The sequence below is a fragment of the Clinocottus analis genome, unplaced genomic scaffold (assembly GCF_023055335.1).
Source record: "Clinocottus analis isolate CAN_PGR_092001 unplaced genomic scaffold, fCliAna1.0.p SCAF_20, whole genome shotgun sequence".
NCBI lineage: Eukaryota > Metazoa > Chordata > Actinopteri > Perciformes > Cottidae > Clinocottus > Clinocottus analis.
In genome coordinates, this window is record NW_027175932.1 from 11,544,076 (window position 1) to 11,569,156 (window position 25,081).

The 25,081-nt window shown below is 43.7% G+C and overlaps 1 protein-coding gene across 1 annotated transcript; it reads left to right on the forward strand.

Annotated features, from left to right (window-relative positions):
* Positions 1-2,737: 2,737 nt before the first annotated feature.
* LOC137791733 (monocarboxylate transporter 2-like) lies at positions 2,738-25,081 on the forward strand. The gene is made up of 5 exons (XM_068586871.1): positions 2,738-2,882; positions 11,786-12,031; positions 18,278-18,421; positions 19,270-20,073; positions 20,450-25,081. Exons 2-5 carry the CDS (start codon positions 11,815-11,817, stop codon positions 20,728-20,730), a joined length of 1,446 nt encoding a protein of 481 aa, XP_068442972.1. The 5' UTR covers positions 2,738-2,882; positions 11,786-11,814; the 3' UTR covers positions 20,731-25,081.

Genomic DNA, 25,081 nt, shown 5'->3' on the forward strand with positions numbered 1-25,081 from the left:
TCATTAATTATTGATGTAATCGGTTATATTTTTGGCTGATCTGTTAACCTTGTATTATTACATTCTGTCTATTCCAGGAGTCCATCCAGGATGACTACCAAGGAGAGTTAAATATGAAATATTTTAGAATAAAAACATGCTCTGCTGATGACATTACCAGAGGTAAAGCACAGGTAAAAACACAGGTATCCGTTCAAACTGAAATTGTACTGTAACTGATATGTTCATTACCATCATAGACATCATGTCTCATAGATATTTAATTCTTCTCAGTGTGCAGACGTCTCTGAAACAACATTTAGACCGGCATGAGATGCTGCAACTCTCGACGAGAACCAGCGTGACTAAAGGATTGTTGTGTAAAGAGCAGTTTCAGAGCAGAGCAGTGCGCCTTGTGAGTCAAATCAATGTGTTCACATGGGGAAATAAATCAAGGGAAAAAAACACTGAGACATAGAAAAGGTAGAAATAAATAAAAATGCCACTGCAGGTTTTCCAGTCTGTTTGGTTGCTCCATAATCAGAGGTGAATACAGTAACCCTTTGTTTGTGAATGTAATATAATAAAACCCCATCAGGAAGTTAGACTTCCGGATTGAGCAGATTGTAGGTAAAATACTGCTACAGCAACTGCAGATTTTAAATAACGATTGACCATAGTGCTCTTATAGTCAAGATGAAGAAAAAATGAAAAATGCATTTATAAAAATCCTTTAACAATACACGCAACAATGTGTTACATTTCTTGACACGTAACAAGACACCTTGGGTTGGACCAGGATATATTTCCTGGTGCAGGGACTCCAGTGTGTCATTTGGCAACACGCCTGTGCAAACATGTGTGTTCACACGTCAGGGAGGCCACATCACAACGTAATGGCAAATATTCCTGACAGGATGGACGAAGAGAGAGCATCTAGCGAACGCCATACTCTGCAACTTTGTCATACTGATGCGTTTTTTGAGGAATGAAAATTTAATGACCAACCTCTGGGGCCGGCTAACGGCCAGCATCATCAGAGCTGGGAACAAACGTCAGTGTCCTCCTTTAGTTTGGTTCATCTCTCCGGGTGAAAGGGATGCGGCTCACAATGTATTATGGGTAAAAGGGAGACACAGACAGAATGAAATGGTGTTGACAGTGATGCTCAAAATCAGTATTCTGAACTTCCAGGAGAGGAAGGGTTCAGTGGAAAGTAGTTTGTCTGTGTGGCTGAACATAAACAAACCCTGCTGGTTGTCAGCTTTGACCTGCATGTAGCACTTTTTGGAGTATTTGCAATAAAAACATCTCAACTAGGTTTTGTCTCATGTATCTTAATGGGGGTTTAAATAAAACAAATATATATATATATATATATATATATATATATATATATATATATATATATATATATATATTTCCTGTTTATATTTTGAGTTGGACAAATGCAATTGAATGAATATCGGTATTTTATTTTAGCTGTATTTGATGAAAATTAGTTGAGACTAACTTAATTACTTGTATTATTTTATTGCTCTGCTGTACTACATTTGAGTTGGAGCTGCATAAATTTTGGATGGAAAACCTGCCCACGATTTAATTGAGCTCATCCAATAAGTGTGTGTTGCTTGTGTATGTGCACCATCAGAAGAAGCGATATGTAACAGCTCCATTGCCTTCATTTTTTATTAATTTTCTTTCCCATATTGGTGACTTCATATGACCGTTGTGTTTTTTGTGTGTGCAGTTGTTCCTAAATGTCTTCTTCTTCCCATTTGCCAAGTCCCTCTCTCCATATGCACATGGCTTCACTGTGACCTCTTCACAATAATCCAACGGGATTGAGCTCAAATGACCTAGATTGAGTTTTCCGTTGGGGATGCCAGCGGCTTTGCGCACGCAAAGCACATCTGACGGTGAAAGAGTGAAAGTCAACGTACAGAAAATCAATCCACGGCCTTTCTGAGTGACGTTTCAATCGCTTCCAGTGCCTGAGGTTCAACTGAACGTTTGACTTGTTTCAGCACGTTCACCTCAACTGACACCGAGCTGTCCCTCTGCGCTCACGCTTCAACTTCCAGCGCGACCATTTAAACTGCCACTTCAGCTTTTTTCATTATTGTGGTTATCCTTATTTTTATTATATTCAGTAGGCCCTTGTGATCAGAATAATACAATTACAATGCTTTCATTCATTTTAAACTCTTAATACTCTCTATTCCTGCTTTGTGTTTGTGTGAGATAGATACGTGTTGTTGATTTTTTGTATATTTTAAGATATTGTTTTCACAATTCAATTTAATCTTCAACTGAAACTTCAACCATTTTTCATGTGTCACTCTTTAAATGACAGCTCAGCTATACTTTCAGCTAAGATGTCCTTAGTATGCCAAAGTGTTGGAATAAATATTAAATACTGAACTGCAAAGTAGAAAAGCGTGTTACCTTTTTTTTTTTGTGCATTGAATCATACAGGGATGTTTGCTGAGATGTAATAGATGGCCCTATCAACAAAAAAGCCACCAGCTGCCACTGATCAGATAAGTGCCAGTGTCGTCATTGCTTTGCATGGGACAAGCCAGAGCTGGACCGTGTACAGCTGAGGCCTGCGGGAGGAGGGCGGAGGAGCCGGGCATGTAACGAGTAACGAGTAACGAGTAACGGGCCCTGAACGCCGCTCCGTGGACGCAGCGCCGCCCTCCTCAGCCCGCGGGAGCGTCACGTCACACAGCGGCTCACTCAGGAAATTCAAAACACGAGAGCCTTTCACAACAGACACGCATCTCTCTGATCCAAGGTCACGACGAGCCGGCAGCCTGCACAGGACGCACGCACGCCAGCACGCGCCTCTCTCCATCACACCCCTCTCCAAAAAAAAAAAAGAAAAAGAAAAGCAGAAGGTAAAGTAACATTTTAATGTCTGTGTATCGCTGATGCCGCGGAAAGACGAGCCGCCGCTGCCGCAGCTGATCGGCGGGATTAACGGCGGCTTTCCGCGCTGCCGGGACGCCGCGGTCTGCAGGGATGAGCCTGAGAAAAAATAAATAAATATATATTTGTATTTATATGTATGAAAGCGAAAGGGCTTAGCGTGCCGCGTGAGTGGATGTTTGAGTACATTGTGATGCGTTCAGGAGCATTTGGAGAGAGGTGTAAATCCTCCTACGTGCTGTCATGCCGCAGGAAACCGTTGCAATAATAATCATCTTCTTTTCTTTTTCTTTTTTTTTTTTTTAAATCGAAACGTAACTTTGGCTGTGAGCGCCCGGGTTGGTCCGTGTAGGCCCTGGGCATTGAGACTGGCTTCATCCGGTCCTCTATCCTTACATCAGCAGCATCATATGATTGGGCTGCAGTGCTGAGGAGTCGCTCTGCTGTTGCTTCCCGGCCTTGACAACTAGTATCTATGATGGGAGTTCAACTTTTACAGGTTTCCTCCAAATGCCAGCAAACAGTGAGTTTTTTTTTAATGAAAAAAAAAAAAAACAGGAAAAGAGAGGTGTTTTTATTCGTCGTTTTGGCAAAATGAGGATGTTTGAATCCAGGTCAGCTGGTGTGGTGAGCTGTATGAATGACTCTACGTCACGGTTTTCCACTGGAAGATGTGTCACTGCTCTCTATTTCTTTAGATTGAACAGCTGAACACCCGGAAGGTCTGGTAGGTGAGTCAGATATTGAAATAAACCATCAGTGTTTCATCAGCCTCTCCTGCGTCTAACCTAGTCGGCTGGTGAAGCGTCTTAAAGCATCTTAAATTAAAGCTAAAGTCCTTTTTACTGAACAGCACCTACTGTGACCAAAAGTAACAATTACAGGATGTGAGTTTGGGCTAAATGCTGAAACAGAATGTAGAAAACAAAAGAGTCAAAGTCAGAGAAGTTGACTCGTTATGTCAGCAAAACTGTGTCGTCGACCTACATTTAGTTAAAATTAGCCTCCATGAGCTATTGTCAAGTCTCTATCACCAACATGCTGGACTATATTAAAATTATTTGTATTTTTACTCTCAAAAGTGACACAATTTACCGTTCATAAAGTAGCCTAAACACTTAAAAATCCTTTAATGAAAAAGATGTATCACTCATGTCTGTTGGCAAAATATGAGTCTACAGCCAGCAGCTGTTAGCCTTTAGCGTAGCACAAAGACTGTGAACGGGTAGCGCTACAAACAGACCAGAAGCTAACATTATCCACGTGCCAGCACCTAACCTCCCAAATCACCACCTTGTATCTCCTTTGTTTAACCTGTACACAAACTGAACCGTGACAACGACACCGCGTGTGGTTTTATGGGTTCGTAAAGTGCAGAACTGTTTCCTGGCCAGGCTCAGTCGCTTTCTCGACGCTAAGCTAACCTGTTTGGTGGCAGCTTCTTGATAACCGCACACGCACGTGGGAGAGATGCTTCTCACGTCAGGGAAAAGGCATGTTTTCCTGCTCTCTAACGACAACAATGCAGCTCGTGAGATCAACGCAGGTGTTCGCTTCCTGTCAGCTTTCACAAAGGGTTGTTGCTGGATGAGCAGACGCTCCCTCAGACCCGTCTGCTGGCTGTTTGTCTGTATTCACAGATAGAGGTTGCTCCTGGTGACCTCTAGGTTTTCCAGTACCTGGAGGTTTCACTTGGTTTGCGTTTCGTCCTGCTTTGTTTCGGCCTTGTTTTCATTGTTATTTAACCTTGTTTTTCATGTACTTTCAGTCTGCGGGTGACCGGCACAGTCTTTGATTGTGTTGGTCCACACTGTACGTTTCCTTCAAAAGCAGAGGCCGCTCTGACCTTTGCATGAAACCTTTTCTTTTCTTTTCTTTCCATGTTTCATTATTCTGGTGTTAAAGGTCCACATTTCTGCCATGATTTGCTGGTGAAGTTGTACTCACATCGTTTATAATGAATGATACTGACGGGTTGTGCTCCTGTGTACCTTCAGGATATGAATGCATTTCTGTGGGTGTTTTTTTTTTCACGTTTGTATCAGGTTTCAAGTGCAAACTAAATCTGATTGAGAACAAGGCATTGTACTCCTCTTAAAGAACTAACATACCTGGAAAGTATAACAGAACTAAACATCTGAATTAGGTCATTGAAGATGTATGCATCTTAACTGAATAATCATGATGAAAAAGTCCATGGGTGAGATGGTTGGCAACCTTTAGTGAACCCATAAAGGTTGTCCGACAATCTACCAACAAACTAACCTTTCTTGCTTTGTTTGCTCTGAAAGAACAGCGACCTGTTGTGTAACATTCAGCAGATGAACATGACATGACAAAGGTCACCTATAACCTTCCATTGGCTCTTTAGAAGCTCGGCTCATGTCAAAGAAGAAGACCTACCGATGCACGGGCTTGGTATATATATCAGTGAAAGTTTGCTTATTGGAGATAAATCAAGTAAAACTAATTTGCAGTATACAGAAATGCCAAACTAGGTTGTTTTTTTATAACCCGTTTTTGTGTCATTCAGCACTTTGGTTTAATCTCCATAATCTAAAAGGTACTCTGTTAAATACGAGATGTATGACAGACATTTGATTTCCTACATAAGCATCATGTTTAAAGTGTTGACACAAAGATGCAACAGAGACCGGCGCCTCTGACCTCCATGACGCGTTCAGAGGCGTGGAGAGAAGTGGGATCTTTGGATTGGATGTTGACTGTAAGAGTGGACAGGCCCACATGGAAAACCATGGTATGGATGGACTGGTTCCCAGCATGCTATTGTGTGCACAGAGTAGTTGTGTGTGGGTGATGTAAGGGTCCATGGTCATTTTTTGTTTTTTATGAACGTCCAAGGAGCTTTGCACTCCACAAAAGTGCTTTTTTTTTCAGTAAATCACAGTTTGGGAGAATTATTCAGTTTTTGCAGAGGCTTGCCATCAAGTTTTAATGGTCAGAAGCGTGTTCATGGAAATTTATCAGAGCACAGTCTCCATCACGGTTTAGGGCCTGACAAGAAAGTAGAAATTATTCTTATAGTCTTCGTATATGTTTCACGGGAAGACCCCGCTGTGGTGGCCTTTTTCCTTCTTCTTTCTTTCAGAAGGCATCTTTCTTTGGGAGCCATTGTTTCGGTAGCATTTGCTGGTGCTCAAGATCAAGGGCAAGTGTGTTCACGGGGGGGTCACGGTCCTGAGATTAGACTCTGATAAGAGGAATGAAGCGCGTGGTTCAGTCAACACTCAGACTTCTTCTCGTTGGGTTAATGATGAACCATTTGTACAACAAGTGAGTGGTGTTACTCCAAGGTTACCTTGGAGCGAATCCTGCGTTGCCATAACTTGAAGTCCCATGAGAGGCGGGTTGGGGCGGGTGTGGTGTGAGGGCGATGCTGGTGGCACTCGCTGACAGTAGAGGTCTTGTTTCCTTTTCTGGAGTTTGACGGGCCAGGCAGCAAACCTGAGCGGACTTTAACTGGAACCGTTGAATACTTTACTGCCGTTCAAGGTCTCACACAAACATTAGGAGTCCGTCGTTTCAAAGATGCATATCGTAACACGTACGCAAGCTGAGCATACGTTCATCGCCCCGCTAACTCTTGTTGAGTCACGCTCCCACCTCGGCAGCTGTCAGTCAACTAACCTTCGGTCGCCCTTCGTGACGCTGCAAGCCCCACGGAGCTTCACAAAAGGCCACATCAGGACCCCATTACTGAGTAATCACTGGTTGACTATCAGTGAAAGTAGATAAAAGAGACTTCGCAGCTCAGAAGTCAAAAGAAAGCTTTAGTCAGTGTGGAAAATGGAGGGAACGAGGTTTTTTTTGTCTCTGAATGGTACCTTTGCAGCGCTTTTCTTTCCATCTTAATTGCTGTCTCTAAAAAGTCTGTGTTGAAAGCTCTGTGTAAATGTCCCAATTTCTCTCAAAGTACAAAGTGAGTATAATTTAGCACTTTCCAAGCGTTTATCCCATTTATTACTTATTTACTTTAGTTTTTAGTTTCATTGTCATGTATTTTAGCCCTCGGCAAAGAAAGCTTTTAGGCAAATGTGCAGCGTGTATCTTTGGGGTATGGACGCCCAAAGACAAGGAAACTATTGGAGCATTTTCTTTTTGCTGATTGGTTCTGTTGTTTAAAGGTCGCCGGGCCTCTTCTGCTGCACCCAGGCTTCCAAATTTACAACAAAAAAATGTAGATTTGTGGCTTCAGAACGGTAACAAACATGAAACCTAAATGTATGTTTCAATACACCAATTAGAGCATTTCCTTGCGCATGCGCTTGGGTTTCCTCCGGCCTCTTCTCTTGATAGCCACACCCATGAACGCCTCCGTACTGAAACTCATTGGAAATCTAATGCTGAGCTCCCAGCTTGGACTTGTTGTGAATTTCAGCTCAGACCTTGTATCGGGCTACGCTACAAAGAATGCAGTCTTTTAGGCTCGCTGCCAAGGTACTTACTTATGTCCTTGGAGTTCAAACACACACACACACACACACACACACACACACACACACACACACACAGATAGACGCACACAAGAGATGCAGTCCTTTAATGTATTGCTGTGTAGCGCAGCCTTATTAGCTTTTTCCAGTTGGGATGATTTGATTATGGAAACACTATTTTGGTCCCTGAACTGCCGCCGCCTCTTTGCCGCTCACTCAGCTCTGTTGTTTGAGTCGGCTCAACAATATGAAGTCCAGCAGTCATCTCAAGTACACGCAGGGGACACTGGACCAAAAAACAAACTCACGCTCGACCCAGCAACACACAAGATAAGCCTTTTAATGAGTGTGTGTGTCTCCGTGGTTGACGAGATGTTTTTTGTACCTGACATTCCTCCACAGCCTCCGAGCTAGAACAGCTCTTTAAAAGGAACAGTGTGTAACGTTTAGGAGGATTTATTGGCAGAAATGGAATATAATATTCATAACTATGTTTAAACGGGTGTATAATCACCTGAGACTCGTAGTAACACCGGCTCCGGTTAGAGCTTCGATGAGTTTATACGTCATCTGAAGGTAATAAACGGGCACAATTATGAAAGACCAGAGACATTAATGGTGCTTTTTAACACACACACACACACACACACACACACACACACACAGTCAAGTGAAGGACACACACAGTCAAGTGAAGGATACTCGAGTTTAGGACAACTCCTTAAGTCAATACTTTATCAATGCACCTGTTCAACAAGTGCGAACATGTAAACAAAAGTGAAACGTAATTCATTTGTCTCAGTGAGCTGTGTTACACAAGCATGTCACAAAAGATCAGCCAAAATTGGTGTAAAATCGGGGCCTGGAGTCTTGTTCAACATGGATATTTGAAATAACAGTGTGTCTACAAAGAAGGCCTTTCAGCTGCGGTTCAAGTCGTCCGTCTGAGACGCTTCATGAATACAGCTGCCTGCACAAGGCCCTTACCTTCTGTACCACTCGTCACCAGGTGTAACCTCAATACTATCCTCTTACGTTCTCTGTGCACAGGTGTGCTGGCTGTTGCCAAAACATCATGACACTCAGGACTGTCCCTGAAGGCATCCTGTGCAAACACAGGCTGATTCCATGTAAGATGGAGCAATAGAGTCCAGGCTTTAAATCTTTCATCACATCCTATGTGTACGGTTTGATGGCCCCTATTAATTATGGTCAGAACAGACACACTAAGTATTCACCGGGTCTGCTGAGGTGAAATGAGAGTGAACTGGAATACTGGTCTGTTGACCTCCAGCATTTTTATGTGGAAGGAAATTAATTCTATTTCCCTGCAGGGAATAATTATTACCAGGCATCTCGACTAACAGGTGTTGCTGGTTGCAGCTTTCGAAGGCAATAGTGGGCGTGGCCAACCAACCAACCAACCAGGCTGCAGAGAGATGAGGGATATTTTCGGGCACCTTGGTTCACATTGTGTTTTAATTCACCTGCGGCGTGATCGCAGCCGGTGAGTCACCGCTCTCTCAGTCAGTGGTGTCAGTTGAAGGGCACATGATGAGGAGCCGGGCTCCTAAAGTAAAGAGGAAGTGTTGACATTGTAGTAACTTGAAGGGCGACTTTGCTCCGTTTGACTTCTTACGTCCTTAAAGCGGTTGATCGTAAACCGAATCCGTCGAGCTTGTCTGAAAGTGCGCTTCACCCCTCCTCTCCTCCGCTGCTGCTTTATGGTCAATCTGTTTTGGAGCTTCATATTCGAGCCCATCAACTTAAGCTGCTTATGAGTTCTGAGGTTCGTCCGTGCATCGTCGTCACGTTCAATCAATCAAAACCAGTATCTACACCGAGTGCTGCCGCGGACAGCCTGTAATCTGATTAGCGTGGATTAGGCCCACTGTATGGAAAGGCATAATCTCCAACTTTGATTAAAGGGGCAATACAACGCATGTACACACAGGGGATTATATTTTCCATTCACCAGGACCATTTTGGTTTGGTTTTGTTGGTGTTTAGTCGTCCACACAGAGGAAACCAGGTATAATAACTCATGCCGTTGTTCAACGCAGCGTTTACTGAAACGTGGAGGCAATCACCCAATCAAAGAACCAGACTTTTGTTTGCATAGCGTGTCCCACTTATTGATGGTTTGTAGGAATTCATTACAAAAATGAATAACCTTAATGAGTGGAATATTATGCATTATGTTAATTTCTTCTGTCCCATTTTTGTTCCCTGTCTGTTCGTTCATTTATAGATGTCGGGGTGACTCAATTATAATTCATTTGTATGTTAACAAACATCCCAAAAAGAGAGCGGAGAGATTTCTTTTGAAGCACAAAGTCTGAAAAATGAGCAGAAATAACGAATATTTGTATATTTACAAAGTAATTATAGTGGTAGTTTCTCCACGTCGAGCTTATTTAAATGTTAAAGTGAATGATACAAAACCATCAACAAGTTTGAAATGGTTTTGGTTTCATTTCCAGGCGGCAACTTCTTTATTTCCTGTATTTCTTCAAGCCGTGTAAAACTCAAGTAACAGGTTTAGTTATATATATTTTTAATTTGCCAAATGTGTTTGTCATCCCGCTGCTGGCTTCCTGTTGACGCATAGTCGGTCTCAGTATATTGTGAGTCACCACAGCGTCACAACCTGATCCGGCGAGCGCGGCAGCATCATTTATTGATGTTGGTGGCTGGTGTTCATGACTCATCTAAGTGTGCGTTTCCCTTCTAGGCTTTGATGTTCTTGAATGAAGCGTGCTGCTGTACGCTGTAGACTTCCATCAATATGATGTGAAGGTGTTGCTTCCCAACAGCAGCCCCAAAGCAGCTTAGTTTCACAGTCATTTACGTCACATTCTTTTCTTATCAGTCTTGCATGATGAAGCATCAGGATAAGTTTGGGAATTGGAATGTTGCCGGTATAAAACAAGCAATTTGAATTCATCTCCCCGGGCTGTGGGACATTTTAACATAATCCAGGCCACCTTTAGGCAATACATCAAATCCCATAGTCATTTTATGAAATCATGTTTCATCGTCCTCAGCGCAGCGCTTTACTGACGCTGTATCCACCGTGAATGGAGCCCAGAAGAGAAAAAAAGATGCATTTTAAAATGTAGACGCATTAGCATGGATAAGGTATTCTGATGTATATTGATGCAAATGATACAAACTATTTAAAGGGAGCACTAAAGCACTTTCATAAAGTTGGAAGACACAAATTGTTTCACGAAAAACAGGATTGAAGCAGCAGAGGCTGAGATTTCCTGACTACATGTTGAGATTAATAAAGGACAGGTCTTTAAATTCCCATAATGCAACCCTACTGACGTCAAGCTGCAACGCTGTTACACAACCAGGGGTGTGTGTTCTCACCTTCCTCCACAGCAACGGAACACAAAACACTACACTTCATACATTTATAAAGCGAGGAGTACAGCCAGAGCGGGTCAACTGAGCTCGGTGTGTAAAACCTGTGAATTAACTTTAACGTCTCTGTTCCGCTTCAGGTAGCTTTTGCAATCAGTGACGGCAATTATCAGCGAGCGCAAACAATGAGCAAACAATTGCTCACTTGTGATGCTGCAACGCAAACATGAGGAAACCGGTTGGCTCTCCCACTGGCTGTTCATTTATGTGAAACATACAACAACAAAAAAAACCGCTCCTCTGACTACAAAACATGTCCCATGGCATTAAAAAAGACACGTGTAGCCGCGGCCTCAGTGTGCACCATGAGCTAATTGTACAGCTGCAAGTTATCCCTGGCTGATTAGAAAGGTGAAGCTAATGAGGTTAGAAAGAGCTAAAAGACAACCGCTACACATGTTGGACTATTTTGTGTGTGTGTGTGTGTGTGTGTGTGTTTCTCCTTGAGTTAGCTTGTAAAAAAAAAAAAAAAAAGAAGTGAAGTGTTGCTGTGGAAAATAGTTTTTCTGCGTGTAATTAGGGTGTGTTTGCATTGTACACAGCAGCACCTGGCCTGAGACGCCTCTATCAGCTGACAGCCAGCTCCTTGTTTCCATTACTTCAAGGTGAATGCTGGGTGGGGCTTCAGAGGGCGCTCAGTGCGCGCCCTCTGAAGCCAATAATGAAGTACTGCGCAGGATGCCGACCTGTGGCATGTCCTTCTCCCTCTCGTGTCGGGTTACTGCCGGCACTTTCTCTAAACAATGACTTTATTGAAGAAATTGTACTCTCTTGATTCCTGTTGTTCTTCGTTCGTACTCACGGTTGAATGCGCTTATTGTTGTAAGTCGCTTTGGATAAAAGTGTCAGCAACTGACATGTAATGTAATGTAAATAAAGGCGCATATGTGTACTGTCAATACGAGCCGCACCTGGTGATGTTATGTGTGGTCAAAGGCGCAGCATAACGCTGGTTTCCTCTTTCTCTTTCCCGCCTGTCGTTGCAGTGACTAGCGAGCGCTGAGGTGGGCCAGTGATGCCGCCCCCGTCCACGAGTCCCCCCGTCGTGCCCCCACCGGACGGCGGCTGGGGGTGGGCTGTGGTGTTGGCATCTTTCATCTCCATCGGCTTCTCGTACGCCTTCCCCAAGGCCATCACCGTCTACTTCAAGGACATCCAGATCATCTTCGATGCCTCCTACAGCCAGATCGCGTGGATCTCCTCCATCATGCTCGCGGTCATGTACGCTGCGGGTGAGTCATTGGTTGGTTTTTAAAGTTACTGACATTTTCTTTTTGTGTGTGTGTGCCTCTGTGTGTGTGTCTGTGTCTGTGTGTGTGCGCAAATCTAATCTATAATCACACTGCAGTTATTTGTTGACGTCTCTAAGTCCCGCCCCCCCGCTGCTACTCACTGAACCCACACTGTCACCAGCAGCACTCACGAATAAATATGTTTAAATTTTTGGAAAAGCAATAAAGTAAAATCAGCAAGAAGAAGACAGGATGACCTACGATATGCGTTTGAAGGATAACTCCAGGATGTCAACGTGATCCAGCTGTGAAAACAGGTTAAAAAAGCCCCACCTCACCTGTTGATCAAGGCCGAAGACGATGAAACGAAGGAACAACACTGTTCCTGTAAATCCGAGTCGGCCTTTATTTACTGTTCCAATCATTAAAAAGCAAAATCCCCATGTCTACATTCAGAATATATATCCTTCAGCTCTTAATGGCATCATGGCGGTACGTATGAAGTCACAGAGTAACCGATGGAGCGTCTAAATGGGTTCGTAGTACTGGTGAGTCTGTTGGACTCCAAGTGCTATCATCAAATTTAAGTACTCATCCACACTGATAATGCAGCAATAAAATGACCCGGAGAACAGTAAAGTAGAGGCCAGTGTTCTGGGAGGAAGAGTCTCAATGTTGGCCAAAGTCAGAAACTAACACCAGTGATGCGTACTGATTTCTGAGCATTAACCTTCATTTCGTCCCCCAAAAAATGTGCCTATGCGTCTTCATTTCTAATAATTAATGCATTATCATGGTGCTGTTCACCCCCAAAGAGCTTGGATCCAAGTGCCTCGTTTTCACGATGATCCTTCAAAATCACGACGGTAATCTGTTTTTTTGTTTTTTTGTTTTTTTTTCAGGGGAATCTCTTGAAGATTTCATTTCGCTACACATGCCCTCGGGGATTATTTTAGTTGCAGGGAGGTGGTGCGTTGTTTCCCGAGCAGACGCTGTTGTGATTTTCTCTCCAGTGTTTGGGCTCGTGGAGCTCTTGCTGCACTCGCACTCTGTGTGTGTGTGTGTGCGTGCGTGCGTGCGTGCGTGTGTGTGTGTGTGTGTGGTTAAAGGGATAGAGACGGGAGTCGGTCGTGACCTGGATTCGTTCATCACAAGGTGCCGACACGGCGTCATGTGCTGAAGCCTCCGGACAGCCGGGAAACCACCGCGTCACGACGAGCTGCAGCATCAAAAGCAACCTGTTGATAGGCTGGAGACAAAATTGGAAAATTGACATTTATTATAAATGCATGCGAAACAAAAACAAAAAAACAGCGCTTTTGTATGAATTCAAAAGGGATGTTGAATGTTATCGCTCCCGCTGGTCTTGCGCCGTTGAATACGGATCCTTTGAAGGCCCACAGTGTGTTTTCCGTCGGTCACTGTCTCCACCATATTGCTCTGATCACCTGCTGGATTTCAGCCCCGCAGCCGTCTGCTCGGCGGTGCCACGGCAGGCCATCTGTCCGCGCTGTAATCCTCCTGTCACTCGATCCACTGCTGTTGTCCCCATCTGTACCGGTCCACAGCAGCACTAGAAAGCTCATTTCCTGTGTTTTATAGCGCGGCGAAAGCAATTAAGTAAATGCTTCACTCGTATTTCTCTTTCTATAGCTGTCAGTTGTACTTTGACTCCTATTTTGGGACATTCTCCATCATGTTTTGCATCGTGGACACTATCTGGGGGGGGAAATAACAAGCAGCAAATCCAGGTGAACAGGTTCACATCCTCTGTTGCATCAGACACTGTTACATCACCTGTCATGGACATTTTTTCCTCCTCATCATCTTATTCTTATTATGTTTGTGTTACAGACCAGCACTGACATGTTTCTGACACAGCAAAGCTCTGCAAAGACACCGCAGCGACAGCTATTGTAAAATTTGGGCTCCTTGCTGTCAATTATGCTGGGGATGAGAGCTCTCAGACTTGACAAAATAACAACATCGTAACAAACATATTCTGTTTTAAGAGACGGCTTCAGCATCTTGGCGGAGAGATCCAACTCTTGAAGTGTGTGTGTCGGCGGTTCTGTGCCGATCGGCAAGCGCTGCTTCTGCTTTACAATGACCGCATGTCATTACCGTGCGGCGGCGGCGGCGGCGGCGTCAATACGTGCAGTTACTGAGCGAGCGGCACTTGTTACTCATTCATTCATATTGATTGCACTCATCACCTATTCATTAAAACATCTGCTCTCTTGTTCTGCCTCTTACGCTGATGAAGCAATCACTGTTTGAATGTTTACCACCTCCCTAATTCCCCACTGCTGTGTGTGTGTGTGTGTGTGTAGGTGTGTGTGTGTGTGTGTGTGTGTGTGTGTGTGTGTGTGTGTGTGTGTGTGTGTGTGTGTGTCCTCAGACACGCAGTAATATTAATCAACTCTAAATTACAGAAAGGACCTTTTTATTTCTCTCGAGTGTCCAGTGCAAACTTTGTGACTCCACCTCTTCATGAACTCAAAATAAAAACAGACTTGTTGTTGATTGATGGACAGAGACTGAAAAGATTCATATATCAAATACATGAACGGCTATGTTATTCTTTAATGTTAATTTTAGATTGACATAAAATCCCCCAAAAGGGACGAGGAAAGTTTTGGCTCAAAGTTGTCGTAAAAGACCTTTTAATGCAAACTAAAGTGTGTGATGGTTCTGGTGTCATTAACCATCAGTCACTCTAGTAATAGTAGTAAATACCTGCACAACTAACACCATTCCCATAAGCCTCAGCTGCACTCATGCTACTAAGCCTTTGTTAGCATGCTAACATGCTAAACTAAGACGTAAACATGGCCGACAGACCTGCGCAACACAAGCCTGTTGGCGCACAGTACAGTCTCAACTGCTCCGTTGTGTAGTTTTAGCGCTTGTGTGACTGCCTCTACAGGCAGTATAGTCTTCATCAACAAACCGATCCCCCAGACTCTGAACGGTTGCTTTAGATCAATAAGATCAATAATCCATAATAGCTATATGACTTAATTACATATTATAATGTGCTCCTGCTATCGTGAAAGAATAGGCACAGCAGGGTCCTTCGCTCTGAGTTGTGTAAAAGCTTATAAGGGAAGCTCTAAACTCCACATGACGGCACTAATTCAGTATCACTACCTGTCCTTCAGGAAAGAAGGCGTGGGCCTGTTTCCCTTCGACCCTTCATAGCGTCGCGTCAGGCCGCTGTGAAGACAGCAGCCATCACTCATTCCTCTAGGCAGCGAGCGCCGCTCGCTGATGACGTGTTTTAAGCCGCAGGCTGCGTTGGATCAGTGCCGCTAAGCCAGAGGGAGAGACTTGACCTTGGGTTAGGGAGCGCGAAAACAATGCACGCCTGCGTTCCACTCACAGTCCGTCATGAACACAGGTAGCGCCCGTGGTGTCAAAAGAAGAGTCCATCATACGTGTGCACCTGTCGAGAGGCAATATTAAACTGCAGCTTTTGTTTCAGGGAAGCATTATTTGATAGTTTTATGTATTTTATTGTCATGCTTGTCTGTAAAGAATGCCAGGTGCCATGAATGAGTTTTTATTTCCAACTTGATTTCGACCCAGTTGGTTGCTTTAAGTTATTATCATCAGCTACACAAAGGTTTTTAACATTATTCTCTTGAACTTGAACTGTCCAGGTTCCCTGAGTTTACTCCCTGCGTCAGCCTCACGTCATCCAAACGTTGTCAGTGAGTTCTGTGAATTGTCAAAAGCAACGCTCAGATTGTTACGGAGACAATCCCACTGACAATGATCACGCAGCCCTGCAGTCGTTGCGTCTTTTAGCACAGCATCAAAAATAATGATGTTTTTGATTCACTCTCGCTGCTCTCATTTGCGTCCTTCTGGGCCGCGAGCAGGCCGTGTCCGGTACAACCACAGTCCTGCCTGCTGGCCGCCGAGCAGCTCCACCGGGGCAGAGTCGTGCTCGGTGGTGGTAAAACTTCCCCATTCTGGATTAAACGGTCTGGGACATGGAGCGGGCGGCCTCCCTGTCCTGAGCCCACTTCTCTAACCTTTAGGCCACCGTGTTAACGCCATCCAGTGTGATTCTGCCTTCCTGTCACACACCTCTAAACTTTGCCTCACTTGGACTTGAGAACGTGTCTAAACTTTGACCACAATGCCTGCAAACGTCCGCGTAATGTTCTGGCTCGACAGCGTGTCCGTGTCGTCTCGCCGCGGAGCCGCTTTCCAAAGCAGTTTGCTTCCGTTCCTGTCGACTTCATCCCATTTGAAGTGTGATGGATAGCCAGCATCCTCGCATCATCCCGAGCTGCGGCGGCCTCGTCGCATTAAAGGGTCGTGGATAAAAAAAAAACGGTTCGACACATTTCTATATATGTCGCTCCCTTTTGGGATCTAGGTGGTTATATTTAGTTTGGGGTTTTGTCCACTGTGAAATAAAGTCTGGCCGAGAGATGATAAGCCTTTTTCAAGGGAGGTAATGTGCAGGCTCAGGGGCTTCCTCATCTCGGGCCGATTCGGGTCCCGCCGAGCCCGCGAGAATACTGATCACTGCGCCGGATGCAAATGAGGGGAACTTTCCTCAAGGTCGGAAAAAAGATTCATGCGGAGCAAATTAAGTCAGATGACTCCTCGTCCGTTGTGGCTTTTTAAATTGCACCGGGCCCGGCAGAAATATGATACATCTTCTGGCTGGTAATGAAAGTATTATTTCAGAAAAATACATCTTTCATTACTTTTCTTTCCCCCCATTCGATTTGCACCTCCTGTGCTTAAAATTCAGCGTAGGGTTAGGGCACGGCTTCAATTATAAGATGCAGATAAGTGCTCACAGCCATAGTATTCATAGGATGCAATGTACCGAGATGTATGAAACTCATTAAATGTTCTCATATACCGCAAATGGAGAGATTTAAACAATGGAACACAAAGGAACGCGGCACAAATAGGATATAAAACCCTTTTCTCTCAAAGAATTCAGTGAACCGAGTCAACCTTCCTCAGCCCACAGCGGTGTTATTGGCTTTTCTGAAGTTAGTCACGATTCCCCTCACTGTGGACCGAATAACATTTACAGTGAACTGAGAATACAGACGCCGATTCATGGAGGAATGTGCCTCATCATCGCCCTTTGAATGGGTTCGGTCTTTCTGCCCATCATGTATTCTGCGGCTGTAGTTCTCTTCGCTACCAGTCATGCTAACATTTTACAGCTGCACTCATTGCAAGCTCATTTTTTTTGTTTTTTTTTCCCCAGCCTGCAATTCATTATAGTAGTAAAGATGTTTTGGCGCACCACAAGCCGAGTGCTATCTCATCACCTGATATTGGAGGGAAGGAAAACATCTGGCCGAAAATCCGAAACAAAAAATCCAAATAAATAAGCAAGTCACAAATAACAATCTGGATTGTTGATTGATAAATAGTATTCCAGGGCAGAGGAAATATATATATTTGGGATTTTGGGGTGAGATGCCCCTTTTTATATACGGATTCAGAAATTTGAATATTTAAAAAGGTTGTAAACAAACCCTGATTCCTCCAGATAAAAAAAAAATCCCTATTTTATAGCATGTGTGTTAACGGCTATGGTATCGGTCCAATCTGTCCAGGTGGCTGTGCAAGACCCAACGGACATTTACTATGGGCACTTCGGCTAATAATATTACAATTGACCTTTTTGTTTTCATTTCAAATTAAGTCATTTAGATAATACAGTTAAACCAGGGATTCGGTCACAATCTAATTAACCTCATTTAAGACTTTTTCTGCCGGCTCTGTGACAAAGAGATCTCTGGCACAGCTCAGCAGTTGCCTGAATATAAACATGACGTACTACAGGAATAAGAAAGTGCTTGGTCATATGCTCTTTTGTTGGTTTGCATGTTAAATGTATGAGCTGCAGGTTGCACTTTTACACACCATGCAGCTCAAAACACATACCAGTTATTATAATCTTAATTTATGCACCGATTCTTTTTCTAACAGACACTGAATGTTAAGAAACTAAAAAAGAGACGGCCTTGTGTGAAAGTCTGTTCGTCACTTCCCTGAAATTAATTTGGCACGAGACGATGGGAGTGCCGTGTTTAAAAATTGAAACCGATTAGCTGCTGCTATTAATAGAAGCGGGGCTCCCGCTGGCGTGCAGCACTAACCAGATTAAATCATTATGCACTCACTTTCAGTTATCCTGCCTACTGTAAACATCCAACATGCATGGGTTGATCTAATCTTTTCCCTTTGCTCCAGGTCCCATCAGCAGTATACTGGTCAACACGTACGGCTGCAGGCCCATCGTCATGATGGGGGGCTGTCTCTCTGCCACTGGCATGATCCTCGCTTCCTTCAGTAACAGCGTGGTGCAGCTTTACCTCTGCATCGGGGTTATCGGTGGTAAGTCCATCTGAGTCCACCTAAGTCTATTTTAAGTTAATTTGATGAGCCGCTACCTCTAAGTAGCAGGTTAAAAATACAAGTGTTACAGGAAGAACATTTCACGTGCTTATTCAATCTATTCTGGTTCTTGCCTTAATTGTATGATGCCGTGTTTTAGCATGATTATAAATGCTACTTCAAACATATTCCGAGTTGGACTTGACAAATACCAAGCTCCACCAAAATATGTTTATTAAAAAGATGGAATGTCTCTTCCCTTATCGAGCTTCACCAAAATCTTTTAGGCACATTTTAGATATTTATTGGAGATACAGCAAAACTATTATTCAACAGCCCATTTAAATCCAAACAAGATATTCCTTTAATCTACCATCTAATGATCAATACTCGCACATAGCGAGCAAACTGATAACTGTGCTATAATCTGGACCAAGTAATTAAACAATAAGATACCAATATTGCTAAAGGAGCCTTTCCTTTGAAAGAGGGAACATGTGCAAAAACTCTTAACATTAGTTAGGAATAGTGGTGCTTTTGAGCTAAATGCTAACACCATCACACTCACAATGACAACGCTAGCATGCAGATGTTAATTTCAAAACACAGCTGAGGCGGATGGGTACCTCATTAGTTTTGCAGGCACTTGATCATAAATCAAAGTCTTGAACAATCTTCAGAGCTAGCATGGCTAATCACCCATGTTGCAAGCTAGTTCTTAAAGCAAGTACTTCCCAGGTACTCAGATACTTGGTTTATTTTATCGGGGATTAGGAAGTCAAATATATCCTTTTTATTAACAGTTGCAGCATTAATTAAGTCTAATGCTCTGTCATCTTCGCTCATAGGACTTGGACTAGCCTTCAACCTGCAACCAGCGCTGACTATGATTGGCAGATACTTCTGCAAGAAGCGCCCCATTGCTAACGGGCTGGCGATGGCAGGCAGTCCGGTGTTCCTCAGCACCCTGGCTCCTCTCAACCAGTACCTCTTCAACCAGTTCGGCTGGAGAGGCAGCTTCCTCATCCTGGGTGGCCTGCTACTGAACTGCTGCGTGGCTGGGGCCCTCATGAGGCCCCTGCAACCACCGGCCAGCAAGCTCAAGAAGGACGAAGAGCTAGCTGCCATTACCACAACAACGAAAGAGAAGCACACGGCCTGGCAAACGTTCAACAAGTACCTGGACTTGTCGCTCTTCAAGCATCGCGGCTTCCTCATTTACCTGACAGGCAATGTCATCATGTTCCTGGGCTTCTTTGCACCTATTGTCTTCCTTGCGGCCTACGCTAAGGACATGGGCGTGGATGAGTACTCTGCTGCCTTCCTGCTCTCAGTTCTGGCTTTTGTTGACATGTTTGCAAGGCCCTCCATGGGGCTACTGGCCAACTCGCGCTGGGTCCGGCCCAGGATCCAGTACTTCTTCAGCTTTGCTGTGCTGTACAATGGAGTGTGCCACATCCTTTGCCCACTGGTGGAAAACTACACCGGTCTGGTGGTGTATGCCATGTTCTTCGGCTTTGCTTTTGGTATGGTCAGCTCAGTGCTGTTTGAAACGCTGATGGACATTGTTGGGCCTCAGAGGTTTTCCAGTGCTGTGGGACTCACCACCATTGTGGAGTGCTGCCCGGTCCTCCTCGGTCCACCTCTTGCAGGTACAATCAGTCTGTCTAAAAGAATATTTAATTCCATTACATGCACAGTTTTTACTGTACTTTTAAGTGTTCTCAGCTCTTCTGGTTACTTGGTTGTGACTATTTGCAGTAGCTAGTTGGAAAAAAAGCCATTCACCTGTGAACTAACTGTCAATATACACATGCTGGTCAGTCACAAGAGCTCACTAAGATAGCTTGGTTGATAATGGGACAATATGTAATTATGAATAGGCTTTTAGTCAAAAAGGTAGAATTAGTATTAATTGATATTTAGTCATGTTTTTAATAAATTACATCTCAGTTCTATGCGGCAATATTTAAAATGTTATAACAGTGCAGATACTTCAACATCTTAAAACCTTGTGTTGTCTTGCAGGGAAACTGGTTGATATCACAAAAAACTACAAGTACATGTATTTTTGCTGTGGCGCCATCGTAATTTTGGCCAGTATTTGGCTCTTCATTGGGAACTTCATCAACTACAGACTCTTGGAGCGTGAGCGCAAGTGTGCAGAGATGTACAAACGGACTGAGACAGAAGATCCGGACAAAGTTCTGGATCCCAAGGAAGCTGACGGGGAAGCCCAGGCATCGGAGGAGCTGGTCGGCAAAAGTGAGAAGGACGACGAAGCTGTGCAGCGGGAAACCAACATCTAGATCCCTCTGCTCTGCCAACAGCTCCCCCTCAGCCCCGCGACACCCTCCACTACGATCAAACTGAGCTCCAAGCCAAGAGGAGCCTCTCGGTGTTCCACTCGGCTCTTTCCGGGGCCCCCTGCCCATCTTTGAAACTAACTGCCAAAGCAACAACTGTAGGAGGCTGGGAGGCTTAATATCTGTTTGTCATTGAGCATCAGCTGCGACTATAACAGAGAAGTTAACCACAGAGAAAAGTGTAAGATATTGCATGCATATGAGGAGACAGAAAGTCAGGAAAACTGAATGGAAAACATTGTAGTACTAACTGTATTATGTTTTTTTGCAATATTAACCTCATATCGGATTTACTGTAAATACAAGACTGCAACAGGGGGGAGGAAGTACATTCACATCAGACAGTGTCAGCAACAATCAGGCTGTGGGATTTTAGTTTGTGTAGAAACTAAACAAAATTGTGTCAACTGAGAGCTAGCAGCAAACTCCACGATATGATGTGAATGCGGCATCAGTGTGTCGCCGTGTTCCACCAGCACACTGTCTGAAGAGTCTCTCTTCTTCACAACACACTGAATTATTGGTAATCAAGGAAAAATAAAATTAACAAAAGGAAGCAGAGAACAAATTTCTCTGGTTAGAAGGACCTGACTTGAGTGAAAAGTCAACGGTTTGATGCTAACAGCAGTAGGTTTCCGTCCTCGCTGAAGTTTTGAGCCACACTGATCCCCATCTGTGCATTCACACCACGATAACTTGGTTTATGAGCATTTTTGACCAATTGTGGACAGTTGGAGGATCTGAATGTCCGGTCGTCTTTCACATCAAAGTTGCTGCTCTGAACCATGGGAATCAAACGTCACGATTTCAGGCTAACGTTGGCAAAATCATATCTGCCCTGATGGTGTTAGATGTAGAGCCTAAAAAGTTTGGCTGGTTTCCCTCGGTCGGTCAGCACTGTGGGATGTGAAAAACTCCTGCCGACTTGTTGATCGTGTTGCCCGCAGTGTGAATGCAGCGTTGGCAATCCCAGTGCGCCCGGAAATGGTTGATCCATCTGGTGATATGTGTCAAGCAAGAACTCAAAATCCTAATTGCGCTGTGTTTTAAAATGGCATTCGGGTGCCATAAAATTCCCTACTTCCAAAAATAATGAACAGATGTGTTCACAGCTGGCGGCGCTGGTGCCCGTGTATTATGCTGCTCGCCTTTGCACTGTTACGTGGTGTAGTGAAACTTGAGCAAATGTCCAACTTTAATACTTTCGATCAAGTCATAAAATGCTTCCTGTACCTCGTGGAGTGATCCGTATTGTACCCGTCACCGTACGCTGTAGAGAAATGACTCCAAACAGCATTTTTAGAAAAATGCTGCAATTAAACAAGTTTAATTATGGTTGAATGTAATTTCCTCTGTGGGCCTTAACAAGGTATTAATGACCAAAAACCATCTGCATAATAGTGGCATTTCTACACACACACACACACACACACACAAACAGAGCCCATGAGCAATATCACTTCTCATATTTGAATGCAGATATGCAGGGAAACGTGTTTCTCGTGGACGGCCTGTCGCTCCATTCTACGATACATTGCCTTACATGTGATGTAAAGAATGCAGAGGAGTTGTACAGTGAAATGTATTATACACAGCTGATAAACCTTAGTGTTAAATGTGACCCACTTTTCCTGCGGTGACTCACATGAAACCAGTGTCGTGTGCTCCATTTGTCTCCTAACATGTCTGTATCAATGTTAAAGCTATAAGATAATGTTGTCGTGTAACTAATTCACTAACACCAGTATGTTAATGCATTCAAGGAAGACGACTGATGCTACTAATCACCAAATGCTAATGAAGTATACCAGTGTTTTTGATCGTTTCGTGTGCAAACAAGTGAACATATCACAAAAACAATTGAACTGTTGCTGTGACTGTTAAGTGTCCAGTATTCTATCCATTCCAGGTGTAAACGTCCCCCGGCCATGCCGTTGGTGGGTTTTCATCCAAAAAAAACCTGCGGCTTTGGTCTCAAACGTTGACCTAACGGTGTCCTGTCCCCGCTGTCCCGTAACAAAAGCCAACGCATTTTATTAACAAATGTAATTTTTCAAAAGCGATCATGAACAACAACAACAAAATGCAATCGTCCCTTTCTTTCCCCCGCCCCGAGCTTTGAATATATGAATGTGAATTCTGAATAATGAATCTGGATGTCCAGCTGTGTGGCAGTAGCACACCTGGTTCATCCCAACCAAACGCGTTGTGACTCCCCTCTGGTTAATGCTCCCGTGCTCTGAGGGTGGACCATTGTCCTGAATATCTGCCATGACGTTTATTGTAATAGGAGATAATTCCTCTTGCTCTCATGTTTCCGTCTGGTGACGAGCTCGTGTTGGTTCTGACTGCGTCACCGACTCGTCTGTCAGGTCAGCTATACTCAGATTCTCCCATAATGCACCAGTATCTCATGCCGATATTAGACAGTATTTTTATATTGCCGTGTCCGTACCTTCCTTCTAGCTTTAGTTAACGACTAACATGGGAACCGTATGAATGTTACACTTCTCCTGCTTGCACTTCATTAGTGGAGCGAGATGCTCCTGAAATCAGATGTCACTGTGTTCTCACTGTTCATGACGACTCTCACTGACGGAGAAGGACTGCTGTACAATCACTTTCTACCAAATAACACTGCCCCCTGCTGGTTTCAAGCCACCTCGACCAAACGGTACAGAAAGCCGAGTTTCCCTTTCAACAGAACAAACTCCTGTTCACAAGTTAGTTTTTTTTTTAAAATGATGCACGAACAAGGTTTAATGTTTATGGGTGATGTATGTGCATCAGTAGTGTCTATGTGATCATATTGTCTTGGTGTTTATTTGCTCAGTATACAAAACACAACCGTGCAATAGGATTGATGAAAATAAGGGGAATGACATTGAGTTTGAACATTTCCCTTGGTTTTGGTTCATAACAATTATTCTAAGAACAAAAGGACCATTGTACTAATTTAATCCAAACAGAGATAACTGGTTTGTTTGACATGCACCGAGAGCCTTATGAATTATTATTCCATAGCAGCTTGTGTATTTTATGTTTCTTTTTGTGTGTACATGTAGATACAAAGGTTTATTTTAAGGTTTCATTTAAATTATTAAGACATACTTTCACCTCTGTTGGATTATTTCCGTACACTAACGTGTTTGTTTAAAGGAAATGTTTAAATGTTCCCTTTCGGAAAAGCTCTGGCTAAACAAACTGCTTGAACTGCTATTTAGTTCAGTTTTCTGCTGATGTGTGGGATAACTATAGTGGAAAGGCTTCAAGGTTTCCTGTTGGATTTCCATGCGGTTGTCAGGTATCACAGTGTTGACCTGATGGGAATGACCGCGGATTGGAGTTTCAAACATTCCCATGTGGGAAGAAAGGCCATCGTCACACATAGTCCAGGAAGCACGGCTCCCTGGACTATGTGACCAAATGAGTTTTAACTATGCGCTCTGCATTTCTGTTTTCTTTCAACTGCATTGTGTGATTTAAATTGAGTAGTTTTTTTTATTTTGATCACAACTTAATTCCCGATTTTAAAAATCAGGAATTTCCACATTCAAAACTTTGGAAAAAGCAGTTTTTTCTTCTTCTTCTTCTTCTTCTTCTTCTTCTTCTTCTTCAACAAGCTAATCTCTGCCCCCCTGAGCCAATGGGATCCTTTCTTTAAATTCCAATCTGCAGAGGGAAAGATGGCTAAGACCAGCGTGTCATTAGCGTGTCATTAGCATGTGTTATTGGTGTTGATTGTATACATGGCGGTTTGCTACTGGGAGGCTGAAGGACTGTCGATAACATCTCTGTGCCTTATTGTGCTACACAGCTTTTTGTGAACACGGTAAAAAAAAAAAAAAAGGTCTTATGTCACTCAAACTACAACTACTAGTCTTTCCTCTTACTGATTGTATGTTTACAGTCTTTCACTTTATGTAAATAAACTCATGGAACTACTTTTCCAAAATTGAACACACGTGAACACCAGACGTCGTCTAAACATGTCTAAATAATTTGTATCCGCTTCATATTGTGTTTATGGGACGCAACCATTCCTTAAGACATGCGAGGACGGCTGTGCTCACGTGCTCTGGACCTCGGTGCGGTAGTTTGTCTCAGCAGTGAAGTCCGTCCGTCACGTCCTCCCAGTAGCAGGCGCTCTCTCTCCAGGACCGCCCCACTGTACGGCTCCGTCTCTCCACTACCTCTGCGGCCGTCGTGTCAGAGTGAGAAAAAGTACCACACGGGTATAGAAAACAGATTTATTTATTTAGAGTATGAATTTGAAGAATGGTGTCACCTATCA